This window comes from Telmatherina bonti (assembly GCF_933228915.1).
Source record: "Telmatherina bonti genome assembly, chromosome: 21".
In the NCBI taxonomy this organism is placed as follows: Eukaryota; Metazoa; Chordata; class Actinopteri; order Atheriniformes; family Telmatherinidae; genus Telmatherina; species Telmatherina bonti.
In genome coordinates, this window is record NC_136630.1 from 26,567,570 (window position 1) to 26,589,938 (window position 22,369).

Genomic DNA, 22,369 nt, shown 5'->3' on the forward strand with positions numbered 1-22,369 from the left:
AAATTCCAGCAATGCATTTTGTAGCTCTAAAGTAGAGGACATCAGCAGGTAAAAGAGGATTTTTGGTCGTCCTGTACACTGTGCTCATAAAGGGGTGGACATGGTCAGCAGCAATACTCGAACAAGCTGTGGTGGTTAAACCATGTCATGTTGGTACTAAAGAAAATCCTCTACACCATTACATGACCAACGTTTTGATCCAAGGCAGAATGGATCCATGTTTTCATGATGTTTCAAACAGTAATCCCCCCAGAGGTCATGGAGGGGTCTTTGCCTTCCAGACAGACTCTCTTTCATCAATCAGGCCTCACTATCTGCTATAAAACCATACTGCTGGAGGCCTGATTGAAGAGCTCGGTGGTGTTGATATTAAGGTGCTTTTGTGAGCCTGATGTGGGGCTTCCATCCCATAACTCCAGTCAGACACTGAACAAGAAAATGTACATATTGTTGCTACTGAGCCACCTTGTCTGCTGGGGATATTTTTTCTCCTACAGCCCTTTTCTCCACAAACTCTACCCAAACTGGACCCAAGCTCTAACGAAGGCAGCTACTACAACTAAGAAAATGAGCCTGTTGCCTCTACAATAGCTGTTGTTGGCCATCAGTCTGATGCAGAACAAACAGCCAATGTTTACCTGGATCCCATGTTTCTGCTGAATATCCAGGACTACAGTCATTTTCACCAGGGACTGGATGCCATTTGTTGCTTTTCCCGAAGAAGAGAAGGTCCAGATGTCGGAGGCTGTTCGTGGCTTTTATAATCCATGTGACAGGCATGAACTTAAGTTACTGCTGTAAGTAGTTAGAAAGTTCGCCAAGCTTGCAAACAGACTCCTTAGATCTCTTCAATTTGAAAGGAAGGAGATAAATGGAAGCATGATGATTATAAATCTTTGCAGGATTTACTGACTATGACTTCCATACGCCTGGAGCTGCAGCGGCCTTGACGGTGGCACCGCAGAGTGATAAAAGTCAAATAGCAACAAAACTCAGGAGTAATTAGTGGTTATCCTGATTGTTAACTGCTGAGCAGAGTGGAAAACCTCAGAAGATGCTGCGATTTAAATCAGCTCTAACAGACTTTAATCGTAGCGTATAATCATTCTGTCATCAGGACTGGAGCAGCATCGCTGTTTGGATTAAACCCCACAGTTTATGAAGTTCGTATCGCGGCTTTTCCTCTGCATCTCACTGCGCCGTCCGGATAAAATGCAGCCAGTCTGGCAGCTTTTTATCTGTCACTGATGCATGTTGCAGATAATGTGTTTTGTCTGAGCCCACAGACTGTTTAGAGGGTTTCTGGATAGTTAAGTGGTGCTTCTTGGCTCTCCTGAAGGTTTCCTTCAGAGGGGTAAAGAGCATCTTTATGTTTGATTGGAGGAGTGAAAGGTGGACATCTTTTCATACATACTGCAGCTTTGCCTGCTGTTTGTCTCACAATGAGGCGTGTGTGTGTGTGTTTGCTCCTCACACTGATGCAGGTGGACGGGTCAGCCAGCTGTCCGTCGCCCACCAACGTCTGGTCCGGGACGTAAAGGTCCCACCGAAGCCAAACTGGAGGCTGTGAAAGATGAAGCCGCTTCTTTGCTTTCGCTTCTCATAATTCAAACCAGTTGGCTTGACTGGTGTGCAGGCCTGCGGTCAGGCTTTTCACTGGTTTTATGAGGGTGGTAAAGCAGTTACCCTGCGTATCAGCACCGTTAGGGGGGTCATCACAGTCTGAGAAGATAAGGCTCATCCTGACCCTGCGGCAGATGCTTTGCTGGAGGTCATAAAACTCACACACAGACCAGTAGTAGCCAGTTTATACTGGCGGCTGCTTCTGTCTTAATACAGTCATAAAGCTAATAAACTTTATTTACACACTTTCATTACAGCAACATCTCTGCTGTGTCTTACAGCACAATCTTTTCTCTTATGGGATAGTGTGTGTGTGTGTGTGTGTGGGCAGTGTAGTGATATGCTGCACCTTCTAAATGTTGTGTTTGGGGACTCCCACCGGATGAAAGCCCCCACGCTGCCGAGCGTCTCCTCTGACACGAACCAGGAGACATCAGCCACATCTGATTGGTTGTCACGGTTTCAGACTGCAGCTGCAGCAGCGGAAGAAAATGGAAATCTTCAGCATTATGGAGATGAAACCGTGCGAGCGTTATTTCCTCCGGCATTGTCCCAGGAAGGCTGCGATGTGTCGTTCATGAACGAACCGGTTCTTCGTAGTGAACAAGAAGAGTCAGTTCCTTTTCCAAAAGAGCAGAATCTTTAGAAAGGGTTGGACTTTGTTTCGATGGACACACCTTGTGGTCAGTGATCACACCAGAAGGAAGGACCTTCTGGAGGACAGGAAGTGGTTTCCAGCAGGAACACAGACAGAGCTGGAAGTCCGGTTTGATTTAATCAGTGTGTTAAATCATCATTTATCTTTACTCATATGTGCTCGTAACTACGAAACGGTTTATTTACTGTTTCCTCAACACGAATCATTCCTGAGATTCAGGTGAAGTTGTTTACATAGAAGTGGAAGATTGGAGACTGCCAGAGGTTATTATAACCTGGACAGAAGCTTCTAAAATATCTGTAAATGGGATTTTGTTGGATTAACCAGGCTTTCGATCGAGCCGGCAAACAGACCTTTTCTTATATCACCAGAATAAAAGTCTCTTCCTCTTCGTTCGTCGTGTTCTGCTGACAGAACCTCCAACAGTCCAACAGGCTGAAGGCGACTTTACAGAAAGAATCGGACCATTTAACCCATACACAGAGACAGACTGGCCATGTGACGTAGCGGACATTTTCCTGCTGGTCTGACGTGTTACTGTGTATTTACTGGTCTTGCTGGTTCGTTCCAATGAAAACTTCTTCCCCGTTTACGTGACTTCTCTCCTCTTCGACTGGAACAGTCAAACACTCAACGTCGTTCTCGTTTTCCTGCTCAAGACGACCACTGTGGAGATTTACATGGAAACGTTCCGACCTCCTGGCGTAGTTACGAGCATGTGCGAGCGACGCACACGCTAACGACGAAAACCCTCTGCTGGGGACGTGAGTGGATTTGTCACGATGGACAGAATTTGGTCTTTTTTTGCCTGGTTGGTTCTGTGTTCAGTTTGTTTTAAATGCTTGATTAAAATATGAAACCCAACTATATTTTCTCATGAAAAAATGATGATATGATGGAAAAACAAATAAACAAATTGCTTTCCAATAAACTAACCACTCATAAGTGCTGAATTAGACTAAGAGAGAAGCTCTGGGTGAAGCTAAGTAAAGAACCATTTGGGAGTCTCAGATGTCTGAAGGTAAACGTGTGTATCAGACCCTAACCCAGCCTGGATCTGATCCTGGAAGCCTTGTGGTGCATCAGGTCTGCAGTCCTCATCACCCGGCCGGTGTGACTGGTGGAAAGTAGGACTTAAACAAGAAGCAGATCTGTGAGCGAGGAGCTGTCAGAGACATGAAGAGGCTGCGCATGCACAAGGGGGTGTGGACCGTAACATGCCGAAGGGGATCAACTCTGAAGCTGTGTGTGTTTGAATGGGTGTGTGTGTGTGTGTGGGACAGTCAAGTCAGTCCAGTCATTCAGTCAGTCAGTCGGGCTGCTGCTGCCTCACCATGGCTGTTCTCTCTGCAGAGGTGCTCCGCTGGCATGTGAGTCTTCCTTCCTAACTGCTTCAGTTGCTTTTTTCTCCTTTTAGACGAGACGCTGGACAAACATGCAGGCGATCCAACATGCTACCAACATGCTACCAACATGGTGGGATTATTTACTAGGCGTGTGAGAGTTTGTTTTTGGGTGGCATGTAAGCGGCTTCCAGAGGTGGAGGTGCTGCAAGTGGCCCCGGGCTACACGCCATGTCAGACACAACTTCCTGACACCGAGACGTAGATCCAAACTGAAGATAGGACCGAACATGACCCGACTTGGTTGGACGCAGCCGTGCTGTACGGCACAGCCGTAAAACTCCGCTTGGGCAGGAGATCAGTGGAGGAGCGATGCTGCAGGATGGTGATTTATGTGACTGAGGAGACTCCAGGAAGATAACAGAACGAGTGTATAGTCGCACCAGAGAAGGGTTTTTATTTGTGTTGTAAGAAAGATTGTTATTATAAAGCTTAAAATGTGAGGAGGTGGTGTTTGTTCACACCTCGACACCGCGGTGGAGCTTGTGTGGAGCTGCATGGATGCAGTTTAAAGGAGGAAAAGGAGAATTAAGGATAACTATAGACAGTTTTTTATGCATTGCACAACTTTTAGTAAAGTAATTTGTCTTTCTTTCACTATGTTTTGCACTCTTTCATGAATTTGTGCAATTTCTTGAAGTCTTAAGCAAATTTTTTTTACAAAATGCTGCTTCTCATCGTTAAAATAGCACAAAAATGTTGTAAAGCTTCCCTTGTAATCATGCATTTGCAATAGATTTTGTGTCAAAAGCAATCCTGCTTTACTCAGCAGTAAATAACAGGATTAAATGAACTTTTCTAGTTAGTATTTCTCAGAAGCTCTGTGGTTTGGCTTGTTTGGAGCTGAAACAAGCTGTTGGGTTGTAAAATACACAGTGTGTCATATTAAAGGGTCAATGTGTGTAAAATCTTATAAACATGTCAGAAAGCAGTTTCTGTCCCAGTTCCACCTGCATGTTTTCACCTCTTCGGCTTGAAACGAAACACACACACACACACACGCACACACAGCTCCCTTTAGCAACTGCAAGTGGTGATTTTATGACTAACATACCTGTTTAAACGTGTTGTTTTATTATTTATCTTCTCATGTAAAAGAATTTGCCTCTTTGCTGCCATGCAGCTCCTGCAGGATGGAGGGTTGAATCAGACAGAAGATTTGATGCAATCAGTTTATTTACATAGAAAATAAACTTGATTATCTGGTTAATGTGGATCCTTTAATGGATTTGTTTGAATTTGATTATATTTACATAATAAATTGAACTGAATCTTTTGCTTTGAGATTACTTTGATATAATTTTTTTTTTTAGATTAGAAACGAGAAGGAGAACAAGTTATTTAAAAAGATTATTTCAAATATTATATATTTCTTTATATGACATTATGGTGTCATTTTAAACAGAAAACAGAATAAACCTTAAAGGACTTATTATTGCTACATGGATGAACATACATAGTATAGAAAAGTGCTGTTGTTGTTTGGTTTTTTTCTTTATTTCTTTTACAAATTCATGTTATTTCTTGAGGTCGTAATCAGACGTCTGTGATCACATGGTCAGAATATCACAAAGATTCAGTCCTAAAGTTCCCTGTTTTATTGTGATTGACATGTCTTTTCATCACAGCTGTGTTCAGGCTGCACTCCTCACTGTCTCCTCTGCAGGTTGCGTCTGATTTCAGATGCAGGTGAACGTGCGTTTGTAAAGTTTGCCTCAAATTATTTTAATAACCGCTCAAACCAAATGTTTATTTTCTGCTAAAGCTCCCAGCCTGCAGTCTAACAGCTCAAACTAGCACAGTGAACAGCTGGTTCTCAGACATTAGTTTGTTAGATTGCTGGTGCTGATCGTTCCTTTAGACACGTTACTGAACTGGTCCAGGTTGCTGAAACACCACCGTACAGCTGGTGCACCAGATGATCATCCCTCAGTAATTCCTCCATCACCTGGTTTTAGTTTTAAACGACTGATATTAACTTCTACCTCTTTTGTACCTGAAGGTTTAGGATTGTGCTCCATTCAGGAACAAATGGGACATTCAAGCTTCACGTTGTCAACTGATGGAAAATGTCCCAACATCACAGAAAGTGCAAATCAATTATTATCATTTAATTATTAAAACGACTGATGAGAAGGTTATTGTTGGTAGCAGAAGCAGTTTAAAGTTAAACGCAGCACAGTGTGGCTGCATGTAAATAAGATGTAGTTACATTACTTTCTCTCTCTTCAACTTTTATCACCTGCTTTTACATGAACAGAGCTGTTAGGACCAGGATTAACCTGGATTGTAATGAGTTTGTGTGAAAAGATAAAACTTTTAGGATCTTTAGGTTGCATTTTGACTGCATACTGTAACTAGACTGACCTGAATGCATCACTGACTTCCAGCGATGCTCTAAAACCAAAAGAAAAGTTAGAAAACACAAGATGGATTCCTCGACCGTTGTGAAAATGGCAGCGATGCTTTCTGGTCTCTGACCGGACGCAGCACACCCAGACTGGGGTCAGACTACAGATAATGACCGTGGCCAGAGGACATTCTTTCTCTAAATTGCTACCTGAGGGGAAAAGCTTACGTCTTGCCAACTCCCCAGGGAAAGCAGAGCGTCCGAGGCAGCGCTAACCGCACGCTGGAACAGCAAACAGTCTGTGGAGGTGTCCCCCCCTCTAATGATACGGTCGCTGTGAAAGCAGAGTGTCACATTCTTGTCACTTTTTACAGTGTGGTGCATGAAATTGTTCCCTTCTGTGTGCCTGCAGGCTCGCATCGAGGAGCTGGAGGAGGAGCTGGAGGCCGAGCGGGCCATGAGAGCGAAGGTACGTATCAGAACGGAAACGGGAGTCAGAGTGTTTTGTCTTGTCTTTCCCCAACGATGGATGAGCCTTAAACCCATCACGCTGCAGGGGCGGATCAAGCTGAGCTCTGGGATGATGGGGGGGGGTGTGGAGGAAGGGTAGGGAAAGTGTTGGCAGCCGGTGGGGTGTTTGTGCCGGGACCTCAAACTATCTGCACCTGTGAAAACAAAGCAGGTCTGGGGGAGGTCGTGTGTTCCTGATTAACCAACGGGGCAACAGAGGGGTGCAGAGGGATCTCTGGCTTCCTTTCACCTCCTTCTTATTTCTTATTTCTCCTGATCTCTCTATCCCGGACACATCCTCATGTCTGCTAATCCACATAGAAGCAGATTTTTTTCTATTTCAAACCAAAACCAAAGTGTCCAGAACAGCATGTGTGCACTGTGTGACGAACGATTGGATTAAATGGAAGGGATTTGGTGTTTAAAACTTCATTTTAATCCAGTTATTAACATTCATCATAAAGAAGCAATGTGTACTCTGGAGCACAACCGGTAGGATAGATTGATATACTGAAGATGGATCAATGGAAATAAGATGAGTCGCAAAAGTGACGATGATGATGCTGTCGACTTCTATTCAGCCTCTTCATGGCGAGGTTTGTTTTTCACCTCCCGCCTGAAATGACAAACCCAAACTAAATTAATGTTGTCTTTACAACTACAAGGGCTGAGACATGAGCGATGACTGCACACGTGTCAAAATGCACATTTGTGTTGCTGCGTCAGAGTAAACACAGTAGAAAATATAAATCTTCCCTTCCTTTAAAGGAAAACCAGTTTACTTTGAGTGGAACCAGAAGACAGCAGCCCAGTTCATGTAGGAGTGTGTAGAGTCGTGTTTGATGAGAAACTGTGGAGAAGTAGCTAAAAAAGTGAAGCTGAGCAGTTTTACAGGTGTTTTAATAAGAGGTGGTACACAGGTAAATGTCTCAGGAAACCCATCGGATGATGATGATGATGGTGATGGTGATGGTGATGATGATGGTGATGGTGATGATGATGGACACTGCTATCAATGATCAGAGTCAGGAGACTCTGACGCCACATTCCCCTCAGAAACACCACGAGGATCCAGAAAGAAGTAGAACCTACAACATAGTTTATGATAGGAAGAGAATACTTCACTATAAAACCTCCTTCGTCCTCATGGAAACCAGCAGGAACTTCATCTCCATGGAAACCAGCATGCTTTATTTCAAACTTAAGACGGAGTCAAAGGAGACACATCAGCAGAGTTTTTAGAGCTGGAAAAAAAACTTTTCACCACAAAACAGAAAAAGTAAGAAGTGAGTGAGTGACCAGTGGCCTTTCTGTGTGGACTTTGCACGTTGCATGTTCCTCCCACCTCCCACACATGCATGTTGCTTACTCTAAATCAGGGGTGTCAAACTCCATCCCTAGAGGGCCGGTATCCAGCAGGTTTTTGTTGTCTCCATGCTCCAACACACCTGACCAAAATCTATAAATATGTTGACAAGAAGCTGCTGGATCCATTTGATTTGAATCAGTCGTGTTGGTAGAAGGAAACAACAAAAACCTGCCAGATACTCCATCCCCTCTAGGGATGGAGTTTGACACCTCTGCTCTAAATTGTCCCTAGGGGTGAGTGTGAGCATGAATGGTTGTTTGTGTCTCTGTGTTGGTCCTGTGGTGGACTGGAAACCTGTCCAGCATGTACTGTGGTGGACTGGAAACCTGTCCAGGATGTACTGTGGTGGACTGGAAACCTGTCCAGCATGTACTGTGGTGGACTGGAAACCTGTCCAGGATGTACTGTGGTGGACTGGAAACCTGTCCAGCATGTACTGTGGTGGACTGGAAACCTGTCCAGGATGTACTGTGGTGGACTGGAAACCTGTCCAGGATGTACTGTGGTGGACTGGAAACCTGTCCAGGATGTACTGTGGTGGACTGGAAACCTGTCCAGCATGTACTGTGGTGGACTGGAAACCTGTCCAGGATGTGCTGTGGTGGACTGGAAACCTGTCCAGCATGTACTGTGGTGGACTGGAAACCTGTCCAGGATGTACTGTGGTGGACTGGAAACCTGTCCAGGATGTACTGTGGTGGACTGGAAACCTGTCCAGGATGTGCTGTGGTGGACTGGAAACCTGTCCAGGATGTACTGTGGTGGACTGGAAACCTGTCCAGCATGTACTGTGGTGGACTGGAAACCTGTCCAGGATGTACTGTGGTGGACTGGAAACCTGTCCAGGATGTACTGTGGTGGACTGGAAACCTGTCCAGCATGTACTGTGGTGGACTGGAAACCTGTCCAGCATGTACTGTGGTGGACTGGAAACCTGTCCAGGATGTACTGTGGTGGACTGGAAACCTGTCCAGGATGTACTGTGGTGGACTGGAAACCTGTCCAGGATGTGCCAACCTCTTACCCACTGTTTACTGGGATTGACTCCAGCTTCCTGTGACCCTGAATTGGACCAACTAAAACGGATGGATGGACTGGATAAATGGCGCTATGAAACACCGCAGCCAGAAACTGTTGTGCAACTTTGTTTCTGAGTCATATTTTGGTTCTGCTTTAAGAAAAGCGTCTCGCTGCGATGGCGTCATGCTAATCACGTACCTGAGGCGCGTGTTGCGATTCATCTGAAACATCGCCTCTCAGGTCAGGTTACAGTTGGCTGAGGAACACGAGGACATTACTGTTAACCTTCCAAATGCACCCGTTGGTGTAAATGAAGCTGACCAATCAGGTGGCTTGCACCACTTAATATAAAAGCTCGTATCGTTCCTGTTCGTTCAGCTCAGTCTCTCAACGTTCCAACACAACCAAACCAAGCTGCTGGATTTTACAGGGTTTTCTACCAAGGTGGGCACTTGAAGTGCTTCTTACTGTAAACAAGAAACTCTTAAACCTTATGTGTGTTTAAGCCTCCCCTCTTAAGACGCCACTAGTTTCCATGTTGCATTCAGCAAAGCAGAAATGCAGAGGAACATATTTCACCCCGAGTGTTGAATAGAGTGACAGCAGGCCTGAGGGTGTGTTTTCCACACTTCTCCCCACTCTGGGTGGCATCTTAATGGTGCTCCTGGTCCTCCCACCCCCTCCTCAGAGCTGCAGAGTGGTGAGGGAGGCAGGCAGAGACTTGCAGGTCTTTATTTGCTCGGCAGCTCAGATGCGGCATACCTCGGCTGCAGACAGGCCCGCCATTGTTGGGCTCCGCTCCTCAGGTCCCAGTGGGGGGAGATAACATCAGGAGATAGACGGTGACAGACAGCACGATGCGATCCTCTCCCAGCTGGAATGCCAGACACACCAACATTTTCCCCATGTGTACATTAGAGTGGGTTTCTTACAGGAGAGCACACACACACACACATACAGCAACGTTCAAGCAGTTTTTATACCTGCTCATTTACTTTTGACTGGTTTGACTGGTTTGTGCTGATGTGTTTTTCCAGGAAAAGGTTTATTGAAGGATGTGCACACATAAATGTGGGAATAGGATGAAAGTTAATGGAAAAAAAAAAAAAATTATATATTTAAAATTTCCAAAACAAGAATTTCATATAACCCAGCGATGGACTGGCGAGCTGTCCAGGGTGTACCCCGCCTTTCGCCCAAAGCCTGCTGGGATAGGCTCCAGCTTCCCCCCCACCCTTCACTGGATCAAGCAGTTTGGATAATGAATGAATGAATGAATGAATTATATATATATTAACATATATCACACACATCAGCTGCAGCTGTTTAATAAAAATCTTAGGAAAACCAGTGAAGACCCGGAAACAATGATGAAGCCGACTAAAGATGAAAGCCTGGACCAGTTTTTCCAGGTCCTGCTGTGACATCAGATCTTTTACCTTCATACATCCTTAAAGTGACAGTTTGCCGACTTTGTGACTCCCTTAAAGCGGGAAACAGGAGCTGGAAGATAATATTTGGACTGTGTGGCAGCAGGTCGCCCCCTGCATCACTCCCATTGGATCCCACTCCACTGACCTTTGACCTCAGGAAACAACACTTCCTTTTGTGGGCTGTCAATCACGTTGGTTCCCCGCTGGTTAAATATCCTGTCTGGTCAGGTGGGAATGTTTTAGGGGCTGAATCGCAGCAGAACTTGAACTCGGTAAGTTTTCATGTCACCTTTTGACATGGTGTGTTTGACAGGTGGCGAAGCAGAGAGCAGACCTCACCAGAGAACTGGATGATCTTACAGACCGGCTCGACGAGGCAGGAGGGGTCACGGCTTCACAGGTTTGCTTTCTGCAAACACCTTCCTGTCAAACCGAGTATTTTAGATCCGAACCAGCATCAGCTGCTTTGTGTCACGGGCAGATGGAGGTGAACAAGAAGCGGGAAGCCGAGCTCCAGCGTCTCAGACGAGACCTGGAGGAGTTCTCCGTCCAGTCCGAAGCGTTGGCTTCGTCGTTGAGGAAGAGACACGGTGAGGTGGTGGCAGACTTGAGCGAACAGTGTGAGGCTCTTCAGAGGACCAGAGCCAAGCTGGAGAAGGAGAAGCAGAACCTGAGGATGGAGGTGGACGACCTGGCTGCATCACTGGACAGTCTGCAGAAAGCCAAGGTCGGTCCCCCCCCCCCCCCCCCCCCCCCCCCCCCGCACGCTTCGCAGCTGCTTTCCGTCTGAACAAGCTGAGGATTCCCTGTATTTCTTCTGCTGCAGTTGTCATCGGACACCCAGATGAAGAAACTGGAGGAGCAGCTGGTGGAGGCCAACAGGAGAGGAGACGAGCTGCAGAGGACGCTGACTGAGCTCAATGTAGCGAAGAACAGACTTACAGGTGCGTTTACTGTCGTCTTCCTCTGCCTTTTCTAAACCTGCTTCTTCTGTCTGCGACGACGACATACATGAGAGACAACAGCGAGTTTTCAGACTAAACCCGAGGAGTCGCAGGCGTCCAACATACGAGAACGCTCCTGAATCTTTCTGTTCGAGTTTAAGATAAATGAAACGATTCCCAGCTTTTAAAACCAACGGTTTCCTGTCTTCTGCATGAAATGACTCAGCAGAAGATCAATGTTTTTTATCAGCTCTGGTTCGGATCCGCGTTGAGGGGAACCCAGCAACTCCATGCACACACCACAGGCCTGTGTTCTCCGGCGGGTCTGGATCAGCAGCCATATTCTTTGCATCTCCACAGGCAAAAAAGAACTAACGAGAGAGCCAGAATATCCGTTCTATGTTTTTAGGATCTTCTGTTGGAGTCCAAATCTCACCAATCTGACCCTAAAAGATGGAGCTGACAGCCTGCCACTCAGTGATTGGTCGAATACATCGTCACCTCCTCTGCAACTCCGATAAGAACAAAGCAAGATCAGCTCCGTGTTTAAATGTACGACAGATTTTTGGTTACAAGAAGAAAGAAGACAACTTCCAGCATTCTTCTTCTTTGTTTCTGTGTCGCCTTCTTCTTCTCTGAATTCCAGAAGGGCGCTGCTACGTAGCGGATGCATGCACATCTGTCCAGCTGATATCCTGCTGGATTGTAAACATGGCAGGAGCTTGTTGGGAGTTTGCAAACAACTTTTTAGTGGTGCATTTCCATCACTAACTGGTGTCTAAAACTGACGTCGGAACACAGAAGTGAACTCTGAGCTCAGCACTGCCCACTAGTGGACACTCTGATATAACAACTATGGCAACAGAAAAGATGCATGGATGATGGCGGCGACATATGACATAGTTTGAAATGGACGAACCTATTGTACACAGATGGGCCTAAACATCCATCCAAATGACCAACCATCATACCGCAGAACATAGGAACTCATTTGGAGACTGCAGACATCTCCAGCCAGTAAAAGACCGTCTTCTTGATTCTTGTTTTATCTCTTTCTCTCTCTTCCTCCACTAATGTATTCCCGTGTTTCTTTGCATGTTCGAAACATCCGGTGTGTTTGTATCCGCTTGCTAGCTAGTGACGCGGTGCACAGAGTGAAACTCAGCTGCAACATCACGTAGCGTCCTGAAAGAAAAAGTTGTCCAACCTAACAGATGTCACTGTGCCATGAAACAAGTCAGGAACGCAGAGGTTTAAGGTTGAAAAGTTTCATAGTTAAGGGAAGCTGGGGTGCTTGCTGGGGGGGGGTAGCAACCACAGAGTTCAAAATGTTTTTTTCTAAGAAGACGGAGCTACTTTGTTCTTCTTTGTCAGACAGTGTGTATTTACTTGGGATGCACCGATACAGATACCAGCATCGGTATCGGCTCAGTACCAAGCGTGTGTACTCGTACTTGGTGTTGATAAAAGTGTACCCGATACCACACTAGTCAAGCCAGCGCAGATGTGTTTGATGACATGCTTCGGACGTGTTTTAAAGGAAATAAATGCCTTGACTGTTAAAATGTGACATTTTTTGTTTCCCTAAACATTTATAGTTGTATTTAGGTAAAATCTGCCAAATCAAAATAAAACTTATTGAAATAGTCAGATCTGTAATGTTATTATATCTGTATTGGTGAGGTAACTTCAGAAAGGATGGGTCATTTATTACAACCTGATGATATCTTACACAGTTATAACAGTAATAATAACAATAGTCACAATAATGTTCATATAAACAGATTTGGTATTGGCAAATATCGGTATTGGCAGATATTCATATTTCAGATATGGTATTGGATCGGAACTCCTAAAAAGTGTGTCGGTGCATCCCTAGTATTTACTGAAAGATGAGTCATATTCAGTCCCTCTAAGCTAACATCCTCAGATCTTCTTGCTATGTAACGTCGCATATCTGTGTTTTGTATTAATCTGCTCCTTCTGGAGCTGATTAATCACACTGTATGCCTGTTTTCACCGCTGCATGCTAAATAGTATCACTAATCGGTGCTGCTGTGTGTCCTGTGATGCTAGCTGACAATGCAGATGTGAGCCGGCAGATGGAGGAGGCAGAGACCAGAGCGAGCCATCTGACCCGCTCCAAGACTCTGCTTCAGTCCCAGCTGGAGGAGCTGAAGAAGCAGCTGGAGGAGGAGGTCAAGGTTGGTGTTTGAAATGTGAAACAAAAGGGGTTTTTTTTCCAACAGAGTAAGTATATTGACTTGTGTTTCCATGGCGACGTGTCAGTCTAAACAGGCCATCAGCAGCAGTCTGAGCTCAGCTCAGCAGGAGTGTGAAGTACTGAAGGAACAGCTGGAGGAGGAGCAGGAGAGCAAGCAGGAAATGCAGCGTCTTGTTTCCAAGCTCAACAGCGAGGTGACGCACTGGAGGAGCAAACATGAGGCGGAGGCCATCCAGCATGCAGATGAGCTGGAGGAGGCAAAGTGCGTGCTGCTGATGCTGAACGCTGAGTCTCGTTTGACCCCATTTATGGCTCTGATTCGACAATGTGTGTGTGTGACAGGAAGAAGATGGCAGCCCGGCTGCAGGAGGCGGAGGAGGCCGTGGAGGCCACCCAGGCTAAATGTTCCTCACTGGAAAAAACCAAGCAGAGGCTTCAGGGAGAGGTGGAGGAGCTCTGCATGGACCTAGAGAAGGTAGCGAGGGGGGGTGCACTGCAACATATACGGTGCCTTCACATAAAACTGCATCGCTGCAGCCATGACATGTTTCCTGCTGCAGGCCAGCAGCTGCGGTCAGGCTCTGGATAAGAAGCAGCGGGTCCTGGAGAAGCAGCTCGGAGACTGGAAGCACAAGTGTGAGGAGCTGGTGGCCGAGGTGGAGGGCTGCCAGAAGGAGAGCCGGCAGCATGCCGGAGAGCTCTTCAAACTCAAAACGGCTCACGAAGAGTCGCTGGAGCAAATGGAGGCTTTACGAAGGGAGAACAAGGCCTACCAGGGTAGGACAGCAAAAACGGGTCTTCATGCTTCATCATGCGTGTTTTTTTATACATCGTCATGACAGCAGCTCAGATTCTCTAGAACACACACACACACACACACACACACACACACATTGTGGACGTTTCTGCAGACTTTAGCTCTGTCCAGTTGACGTGATCAACCCTGGCGGTGTCTCCTCCTCCTCCTGGACATGTTACAGGTGTGGATGATTACTGCGGATCATGGCACGGTGGCGTAGTGGTTAGCACCGTGGCTTCACAGCAAGGAGGTAGCTGGTTTGAGCCTCCTTTCTGTGGAGTTTGCATGTTGACTCGCCCAATGGTTGCTGGGATTGGTTCCAGCTTCCCGTGATCCTGAATGTGACTAAGCGGTTAAGAAAACGGATGGATGGAGGTTGACAGAGGATCTGGAGAAGGAGTGGCTGTTTCCACCATGTTGGAAGAACCTCGCCACTGTTTCTATAAAGTTCAGGTTTCAGACGAGTAAACTGTGTTAAAAGCATGTCTAAGACACGCTGGAAAGAAAAGTCTTCACCGCGAAAGGTTTACAAGACAAGTGCAGCTTTGTCATGATGCAAAAACTTTAAATATTAATAACTTCCATAGTTACAGTCTACTACGTGTCTACGTGTTTCCAGTAGGGCTGTGACGATTTGCTTTTGTCCCGATTCAATTCGATTCTGATTTTTTGGGTGTCAATTCAATTTAAATTGCGATTCTCACAATTCTTCGATAATGCTTATTTTTTGTAGACAAAAAATAAAAAAAAAATGTTAAAAACTTTGTTTTACTCGTCATTTTTCTTGATTTCAATCAGGAAAAAGCAACATGATAACCCAGACCATCATTCTGCTGCTATAACGCCCAAGAAGACAAGTAAAAAGATCAATTAAAACTATAAAAATGGCAAAAAGTTTATAATGGATTATTTTTATTTATTTGAAAAAAAATAAGTATTTAAAAAAAAAATTGATTTTAAATATGTGAAGCAAAAAATCCAGATTTTTAATTTTTTGATTCGATTTTCCCAGCCCTACTTTCCACTGGCTTCAGTTTCAGACGTCGGTGTTTACCTGCTGTTTGGTGGAAGTTTCCACACCTGTCATGAAGTTAAACGACCATCATCATCATCCGTCTCATAGCCAACACCTTGTCAACCATGTTGACCTTTCCCCACGTAAAGCCCGAACTGGTTTACATCCAAACCACAGTCAGTCAGAAACTAGAAAAGTTCCACTGGGAAAAATGGTCATTTAGTCGTCAGAAAATAATGTTGAGTTTAAAGTAGAGCCGCTGCTGAACCGATGTAAACAGACAACAGGTTTCCCTCAACAGCGAAGCAATCCCACAATGCCTTGCTTCTTCTTCTGCAGCTGAAGCTTTTTATCTGCTTCATTTTTGCAGATGTTAACAGGCTTAGAGCCACACTGCCTCCTGCAGGCGTGGACTTGATCTGCTGATTTACTTTTAATCATAACAGCACAAAGGTCAATAGTAGCAGCGACTCAGCTAGCGGTGGCCTGTGTCCCACAGAGGAGGTGGCCGACCTAACGGACCAGCTGTCCGACGGAGGGAAGAGCGTCCATGAGCTCCAGAAAGCTAAACGGAAGATTGAGATGGAGAAAGAGGAGCTGCAGGCCTCACTGGAGGAATCGGAGGCAGCTTTGGAGGTAAACAGCATTATATGTTGTCTTCGTCATGTGTGTTTACTCACACACCAACGTCTTTCCTCTGTTCTGGCAGGCAGAGGAGACCAAGGTGCTGAGGCTGCAGCTGGACTTATCTCAGGCTAAAGGAGACCTGGAGCGCAGACTTCAGGAGAAGGAGGAAGAGACTGAAGCGGTCAGGTAACTCATCCCTCACCGCCGGTCTTCACACAGTCACAGCGACCTGATGTTGCGTTCCCGTCTCTGTCTTGGAATCTAGTTTTAAAGGAATATTTAGAGAAGTTCAACATGAATCTTAATTAAATGAAATTAAAAATGCTCAAATTTTACGAAAAACAATTGACTTCTTGTTGCGTAATTCTGAGCTGGGAACATTTTGGAGGTTTCATGATGGCTGCAGGTCGTACCAGCCAAGTTTCTGTTTGAGTTTCTACCAGCAGTGAGCTGTTATTAGAGATAATATTGTTCTTATCGCTACTAGTTCATAAAAATGGCATCAATAGTTATTGATCATGAAGCCTTAAACTGGTGGATTTTCTCACGGAGCAGGTTTTTACCATGGTTTTGTGATGTTTCTGGTTTTATGTGGTGTCTTCAGATGCTCTCAAACTGGTCATTTTGGAGATGTTTCCAATGTCAACTAAAGTGTTTCTGAATGACTGATTAAAATCCTACAGAGTGACATGCACGGGGGAGAAAAAGTGGTGGGTGGATGGTGGGAAGCAGGGATCCCCCATCCTGGTCCTCGAGGACCAGTATCCTGCAGGTTTTGTCCTCGCTGCACCACTTCTGATTTAAATCAGTGTGTATTCAGCAGACATGCAGAGCTTGTCTGAATCTGAGTCAGGTGTGTTCCAACAGGGACACTAGGAAAACCTGCAGGACACGGTCCTGGAAGACCAGGGTTGGGGATCCCTGGTGTGAGGGACGAGGCTGGATAGTTAGTTTCTCCTCTCATTGCTGGAAAAGATGCTGAGACAATATTATTTTTTATGTTTGGTATTTTCATAGCAAACTTTTAAAAAACTGTTTCTAAAAAACAAAAATAACTTATTTTGTATCATAAATGAAATGTAGAGTTTCAGAAACGTTCTCCATCACTTTGTCCACGATCCAGTACTTGTCTTCTGCCCCCTGCTGGACACATTGTGTGATAATAATTCTGACATATTGCAGAGTAAAATCCAAATTATTATTCTTTTGTTTTATATTTCATTAAAAGGCTGATAAATATTTCAGATTAAGACATTTTTAATTTTCTGTGTATTTTCCTTGGGTTACACATCAACACAGGGGTGTCCTGCTGCGGTCCTCAAGGACCACAGTCCTGCAGGTTTACCTGCTCCAACACACCTGACTTAAATGAATCAGACACTGTGCAAAACGCCATTGTTTGCCTGATCCATTTAATTTAAGCCAGTTGTGTTGGAACAGGGACACACAGAAAACCTGCAGGGCATCGGTCCTCGAGGACCGACTGTGGACACACCGGCTTCAACAGGTAGACTTTACATTTAGTTGTACTTATAAGTTCATTTGGAGACAGTTTTGTCACCATTTGACTCTGAAGGTTGCAGCTGCTGAAGGCAACACGGACAGCTGCAGCAGTAAATGTTGGGAGAAAAGTGTCATTTGTTTTTGAAAGAGGAAAATGTCTTTATGTCGTCTACTTTGTGCTGAGTCAGCAGATCAACGTGGAACGTTTGAATGTTCTGTCCTGTTTGTTTCATCTGTCAAACAACCTAAATGTTTCAAATGTTTTTACTGTGTTTACTAATTAACTTATTGCTTCTCATGCTGCCCAACAAAGACCCTGCAAATAATCCTTAAAGGTAAGACTGGACCTGTCCTTACCTTTACCTTCAGGTACACTGTCTGTCCAATAGAAAGACACAAAGATTTGGTTGGACCTCCTTTAGCTTCGCTTCCAGCAGCGTTTGACGTGTCATTGTCTCTGTAAGAGTCTACAATGTCTGCAGATTCACTTCTATCCAGCATTGCATCCATTTATCACCAACATCTTGTCTGGATGATGGGAGGGTCCGACCAGTGCACAAAGATCCGGTCTGTGGTTCCATCTGTCCGGTTCCCTGAACCGCTCTGTCACAACCTGAACTGCAAGAATCCTGGTAGCGCCATCTCTAAATAACGCTGTGCCATCAGGGAAGACGGCACGTGCGTCTCATTCTTCAGACACATACAATAATGTTTCTTATCATAGACCGGAACCTGGACCAGAACCTAGACCTGACTCATCTGCACAAACCCAGATCATAGACGCCCCAATAGGACTGTACAGGAGGCATGATGGCTGCATTTCTTCTCACACTGAAGCTCCCTTCACTCTAGAACAGAGTAGATCAGACCAGACTGATCCAGAGTCCAGTCTTCTTATGGCTACACAGTGGTTCAGTTCCTCGACTTCCTTCACGTTGCTCATGTGGAAATGTTCTTACTTTTCCTATGAAACATGGGAAAAGTAAAGGGGAATCAGACAGTAAAGCCACCAGTTCTACTGGTGGCTTTACTGTCTGATTCCCCACGTTTCTTCCTGAAAGACGATGGTCTCCCACCACTGGACCGTTATGAACCCAGGTTTAATAGTTTCTGCTTCTCCTTAGATGTTTTCTTTGTTTGTTGCCGATAGTTTGACCCTTCTGACACAAACCAACATCTTTAATGTGGTTGTTTAAGAAAACCACTCATTGCATCAGTTGGGGTTAGATAACATGTTGCAGCTGAAACATCATCATCCATGCAATGATCATGCCATGTGAGGCTCCTGCCTGGCAGGCTGGTGATTGATTCTGAGGAGGGGTGGGTAATGTATAACGTCTGCAGTGAAAGGTGCAGCTTTTCTCTGTGTGTGCTCAGAAAAAGCCACCAGAGGGCGCTGGAGTCCCTTCAGGCCAGTCTGGATGTGGAGGTGAAGGGCAAAGCAGAAGGACTGAAGCTGAAGAAGAAGCTGGAAGCTGACATCAACGAGCTGGAGCTGCAGGTGGACCTGCTCACTAAGAGCAATGCCGAGCTCAACAAGAACAGCAAGAGGATGCAGCAGCAGATAAAGGTCCAGCTTCCTTAGCTCGGTGGGTTTTACTATATCTGTAGATACTCAGTGTCTCTTCTTCTGTCCCAGGAGCTGCAGGTTCAGCTGGAGGAGGAGTCCCGGAGCCATGAGGAGCTCAGGGAGGAGCAGGCGGCCCTGGAGCGCCGCTGTGCTCTGCTGATCAGTGAGGGCGAGGAAACCAGGTCGGCTCTGGAGGGCGCAGAGAGAGCCCGGAAGGTCCTGGAGATGGAGCTGCAAGAGTCCAGCGAGAAGCACAGCGACCTGAACAACCAGGTGCCGCATGGGGCTTTCCTTTCCATCTCTGACCCCATCTCACCGGCGTTTCCTAACGTTTGCTCCGGTGTGTTCAGCTCCAGGCGGCTCTGAGCGGGAGGAGGAAGCTGGAGGTGGATCTGCAGACTCTGCATCAGGAGCACGAGGAGCTGCAGGCAGAGCTCAGAGGATGCACAGACAAGGCCAAGAAGGCCAGCTGCGAGGTAAAACACGCTGAACACACTCAAGCAGAATCCTTTCAACACGTTCACACACTGTGAGTCAGCGCTGTGTGGTGTCAGCTGGCCAGAGTCGGAGAGGAGCTGCGCCTGGAGCAGGAGCACACACTCCACCTGGAGCGGGCCAAGAAAGGTCTGGAAGGCCAGATCAAGGAGATGAGCGGCCGGCTGGAGGAGGCCGAGCAGATGGCTCTGAAAGGAGGGAAGAAGATCATCCAGAAGCTGGAGGGGAAGGTGAGGAGACAGGAGTCAACATGCTGAAGAACAGACATCATTCTGGGATGGGGTCACGGCTCCACTCCCACCACGCTGCATCTTATTTATAGATTCACATCTCATAAATGTAACGAAAGATTTTCTCAAAATAAACAAGCAGAACTAAACTAAAAAGTACATTTTCCAGCCATGCTGGAGATAAATAGCTCCTATTTTATTTTATTTTATTTTATTTTATTTTATTATCAAATTCAATGAATAACAAGATATGAAAAGCTCCTGCAAGGACCTTCTAGGAAGTTTCCTGTCAGGAATTGCTCAGGACATAAATCTTGGACATTGAGGAAACAGAAAGAAAAATATGGGAGGAAAATACAGATTTTTTTTTTAAAATATAGAAAAAAAAAAGATAATTTTGTGTTTATTAATGCGAGATGTTCATATGATTGTAGTGCTAAATGTGTCCTGTAGGGGGCAGAAGATTGTTTTCTCCAGCGATTTGAACAGTTTTTATCGTAAAATGATGCAAAACTTCTCAGAAACTGTATGAAATATGATTCATATTAAATAGTTAATCAGTCCAGTGTGGAAGGAAGATGAAGCCAAGACTCTCTGGCTTCTCGCATCTTTTTTTCTACTTAAAATTTTACAAATTTCAAAATTGATGTTTTCGAGGATGTTAAATGAAAATATAGATGCTAAAAAATTCTACGAAATAAATTCTAAAAGTGAAATCTGTTTTGCATGAGCAATGGAAACTGAATATGTGTTAAATTCATTCTTCTTAAACCTTTTAAAATGAGATTTTTTTCTCTCATCACTTCAGTCATTTTTCATTTTTTAATCAAGATTTTTTTTATTAGTTTGCTTTAAAACTATAAAATTCCCCCTAAATCTGCATAGATTACAGCTTTTAACCAAAAAAAAAAAAAACCTCCAAAGAAACAAAAAGAATTAACTTTAGATTCGCTGAAGACATGTTGATGCTCATGATGATGATGACTTCCTCATGAGTCTCTGCCTGGTTCAACATGAAGCTTCAGTCAGTGTGTGTTCCTGCAGGTGAAGGAGCTGGAGCTGGAGCTGGACTCGGAGCAGAAGCGACACGCCGAGACGGTGAAGACGCTCCGGAAGAACGAGCGCCGCCTGAAGGAGCTGCTGTTCCAGTCCGAGGAGGACCAGAAGAACCAGCAGAGGATGCAGGAGCTGGTGGAGAGGCTGCAGAACAAGATGAAGGCCTACAAGAGACAAGTGGAGGAGGCTGTACGTCACGCTCTTACTCTGAAGGGTGTCTCCAGCTACAGGTAACCTCCTGTCCCTTTACTGACCGCTCGCTGTCGCCGCAGGAGGAGCAAGCCAACATGAACCTGGTCAAGTACAGGAAGACCGTCCACGAGCTGGATGATGCTGAGGAGCGGGCCGACATCGCAGAGTCAGCGCTCACGAAGATCCGGACCAAGAACAGAGGCAGCTTCGGGAAGGGATACTCCTCTGTAAGTAACAACCTTTGCTTAACTTCATGACGTTTCCTCTGCTGACTGAGCTTCATGTGTAAAGAAGACGGAGCGTCCACGTTTACAGCTTTCTCTGCTGGGTGGATGTTTTCTGAAGGAACCAAAGTTTGTGAGTTTCGCTCTTCAGGTTTATTTGAAGGCATCAGCAGATAAATCGTGACCATAGACCGTATATGAAAGATGGACGGAGCCTTCAGTGGTTAAAAGTGAAGTCTATGCAGAAGTGCATAAAACTGCAGTTCCCCCTTCTTCCACTAGGGGCTGCAAAACAGCAAATCTCCATAGACTCCCATGTTAAAAAGACCAACTTTACAGCAGAAATAAACATGTTTACAGCCTGGTTCAAAAATTCATTTTTGGTTAATAGGTCAGGTTTACCTTCATGACAACTGTGGGGGGAGTGAATTTTTTTCTAACTCACCCGTTTAAAAGTAATTTAATCTCGAAGTTCGGCATGTTTAGGGGCAGGTCCTTTTGATTGACAGGTACCGATATCTGGCTTCAAGTCAGAAGAACATAGAACAACCGCGGTTTTTAGCCGGTTAACAACGTGACTTAGCTTTAGCCCGCTTACCTCTGTTAGCTGGTTAGCTTCTGTTATCTCCGGGTTAGCTCGGTTAGCTTTTAGCTACAGGCAGCTTGGAGTTCGCTCGATGTCAATCATCCACCATGACGCTCACAGCCCGCCTCTCAGCTCCACCTCTTTGCCCATATTTGTATTTTGCGGGCGAGACGACACGCATGCAGCTGCCAAGATGGCGATGGTAGGAACCGCCCACTGAGCTTCAATTAAGCTCTTCAGAAACCTACGGGTGACATCACGGAGGCTCCGTCCATCTTTTTATATAGTCTATGATCATGACACTGTAATAAACACTTCCTCTAAAGTTGTTTGTGATTTAAACAAAGTTTTAGACCCAGGAAGAAAGAAACTTTCAAAATAAAAGCAGGTCGACTGCCATTTTCCGCCAGTCTGACTAAAATGATCATTTTTTCAAAGAAATAATTCAATTAATGAATTAAATAAATTCTTAAAGCTGTAGATTCAATAAGTGATGGATATAAAACAGGCTGTTTACCTGCGTGTTTGTAGACAGTGA

At 45.3% G+C, this 22,369-nt stretch overlaps 1 protein-coding gene across 1 annotated transcript in view; it reads left to right on the plus strand.

Annotated features, from left to right (window-relative positions):
- LOC306771468 (uncharacterized protein) overlaps positions 1-22,369 on the plus strand; it is a gene marked incomplete at its 5' end in the record, with an annotated part of 90,445 nt that overhangs the window by 66,017 nt on the left and 2,059 nt on the right. The window contains 16 exons of the mRNA XM_079260634.1: positions 6,447-6,503; positions 10,680-10,766; positions 10,848-11,093; positions 11,193-11,310; positions 13,387-13,514; positions 13,600-13,796; positions 13,877-14,009; positions 14,095-14,311; positions 15,848-15,984; positions 16,058-16,161; positions 18,856-19,048; positions 19,118-19,321; positions 19,399-19,524; positions 19,603-19,773; positions 20,818-21,018; positions 21,102-21,248. Coding sequence (XP_079116760.1) covers positions 6,447-6,503; positions 10,680-10,766; positions 10,848-11,093; positions 11,193-11,310; positions 13,387-13,514; positions 13,600-13,796; positions 13,877-14,009; positions 14,095-14,311; positions 15,848-15,984; positions 16,058-16,161; positions 18,856-19,048; positions 19,118-19,321; positions 19,399-19,524; positions 19,603-19,773; positions 20,818-21,018; positions 21,102-21,248 — 2,466 coding nt within the window. The remainder of the gene's footprint in view (positions 1-6,446; positions 6,504-10,679; positions 10,767-10,847; positions 11,094-11,192; positions 11,311-13,386; positions 13,515-13,599; positions 13,797-13,876; positions 14,010-14,094; positions 14,312-15,847; positions 15,985-16,057; positions 16,162-18,855; positions 19,049-19,117; positions 19,322-19,398; positions 19,525-19,602; positions 19,774-20,817; positions 21,019-21,101; positions 21,249-22,369) is intronic.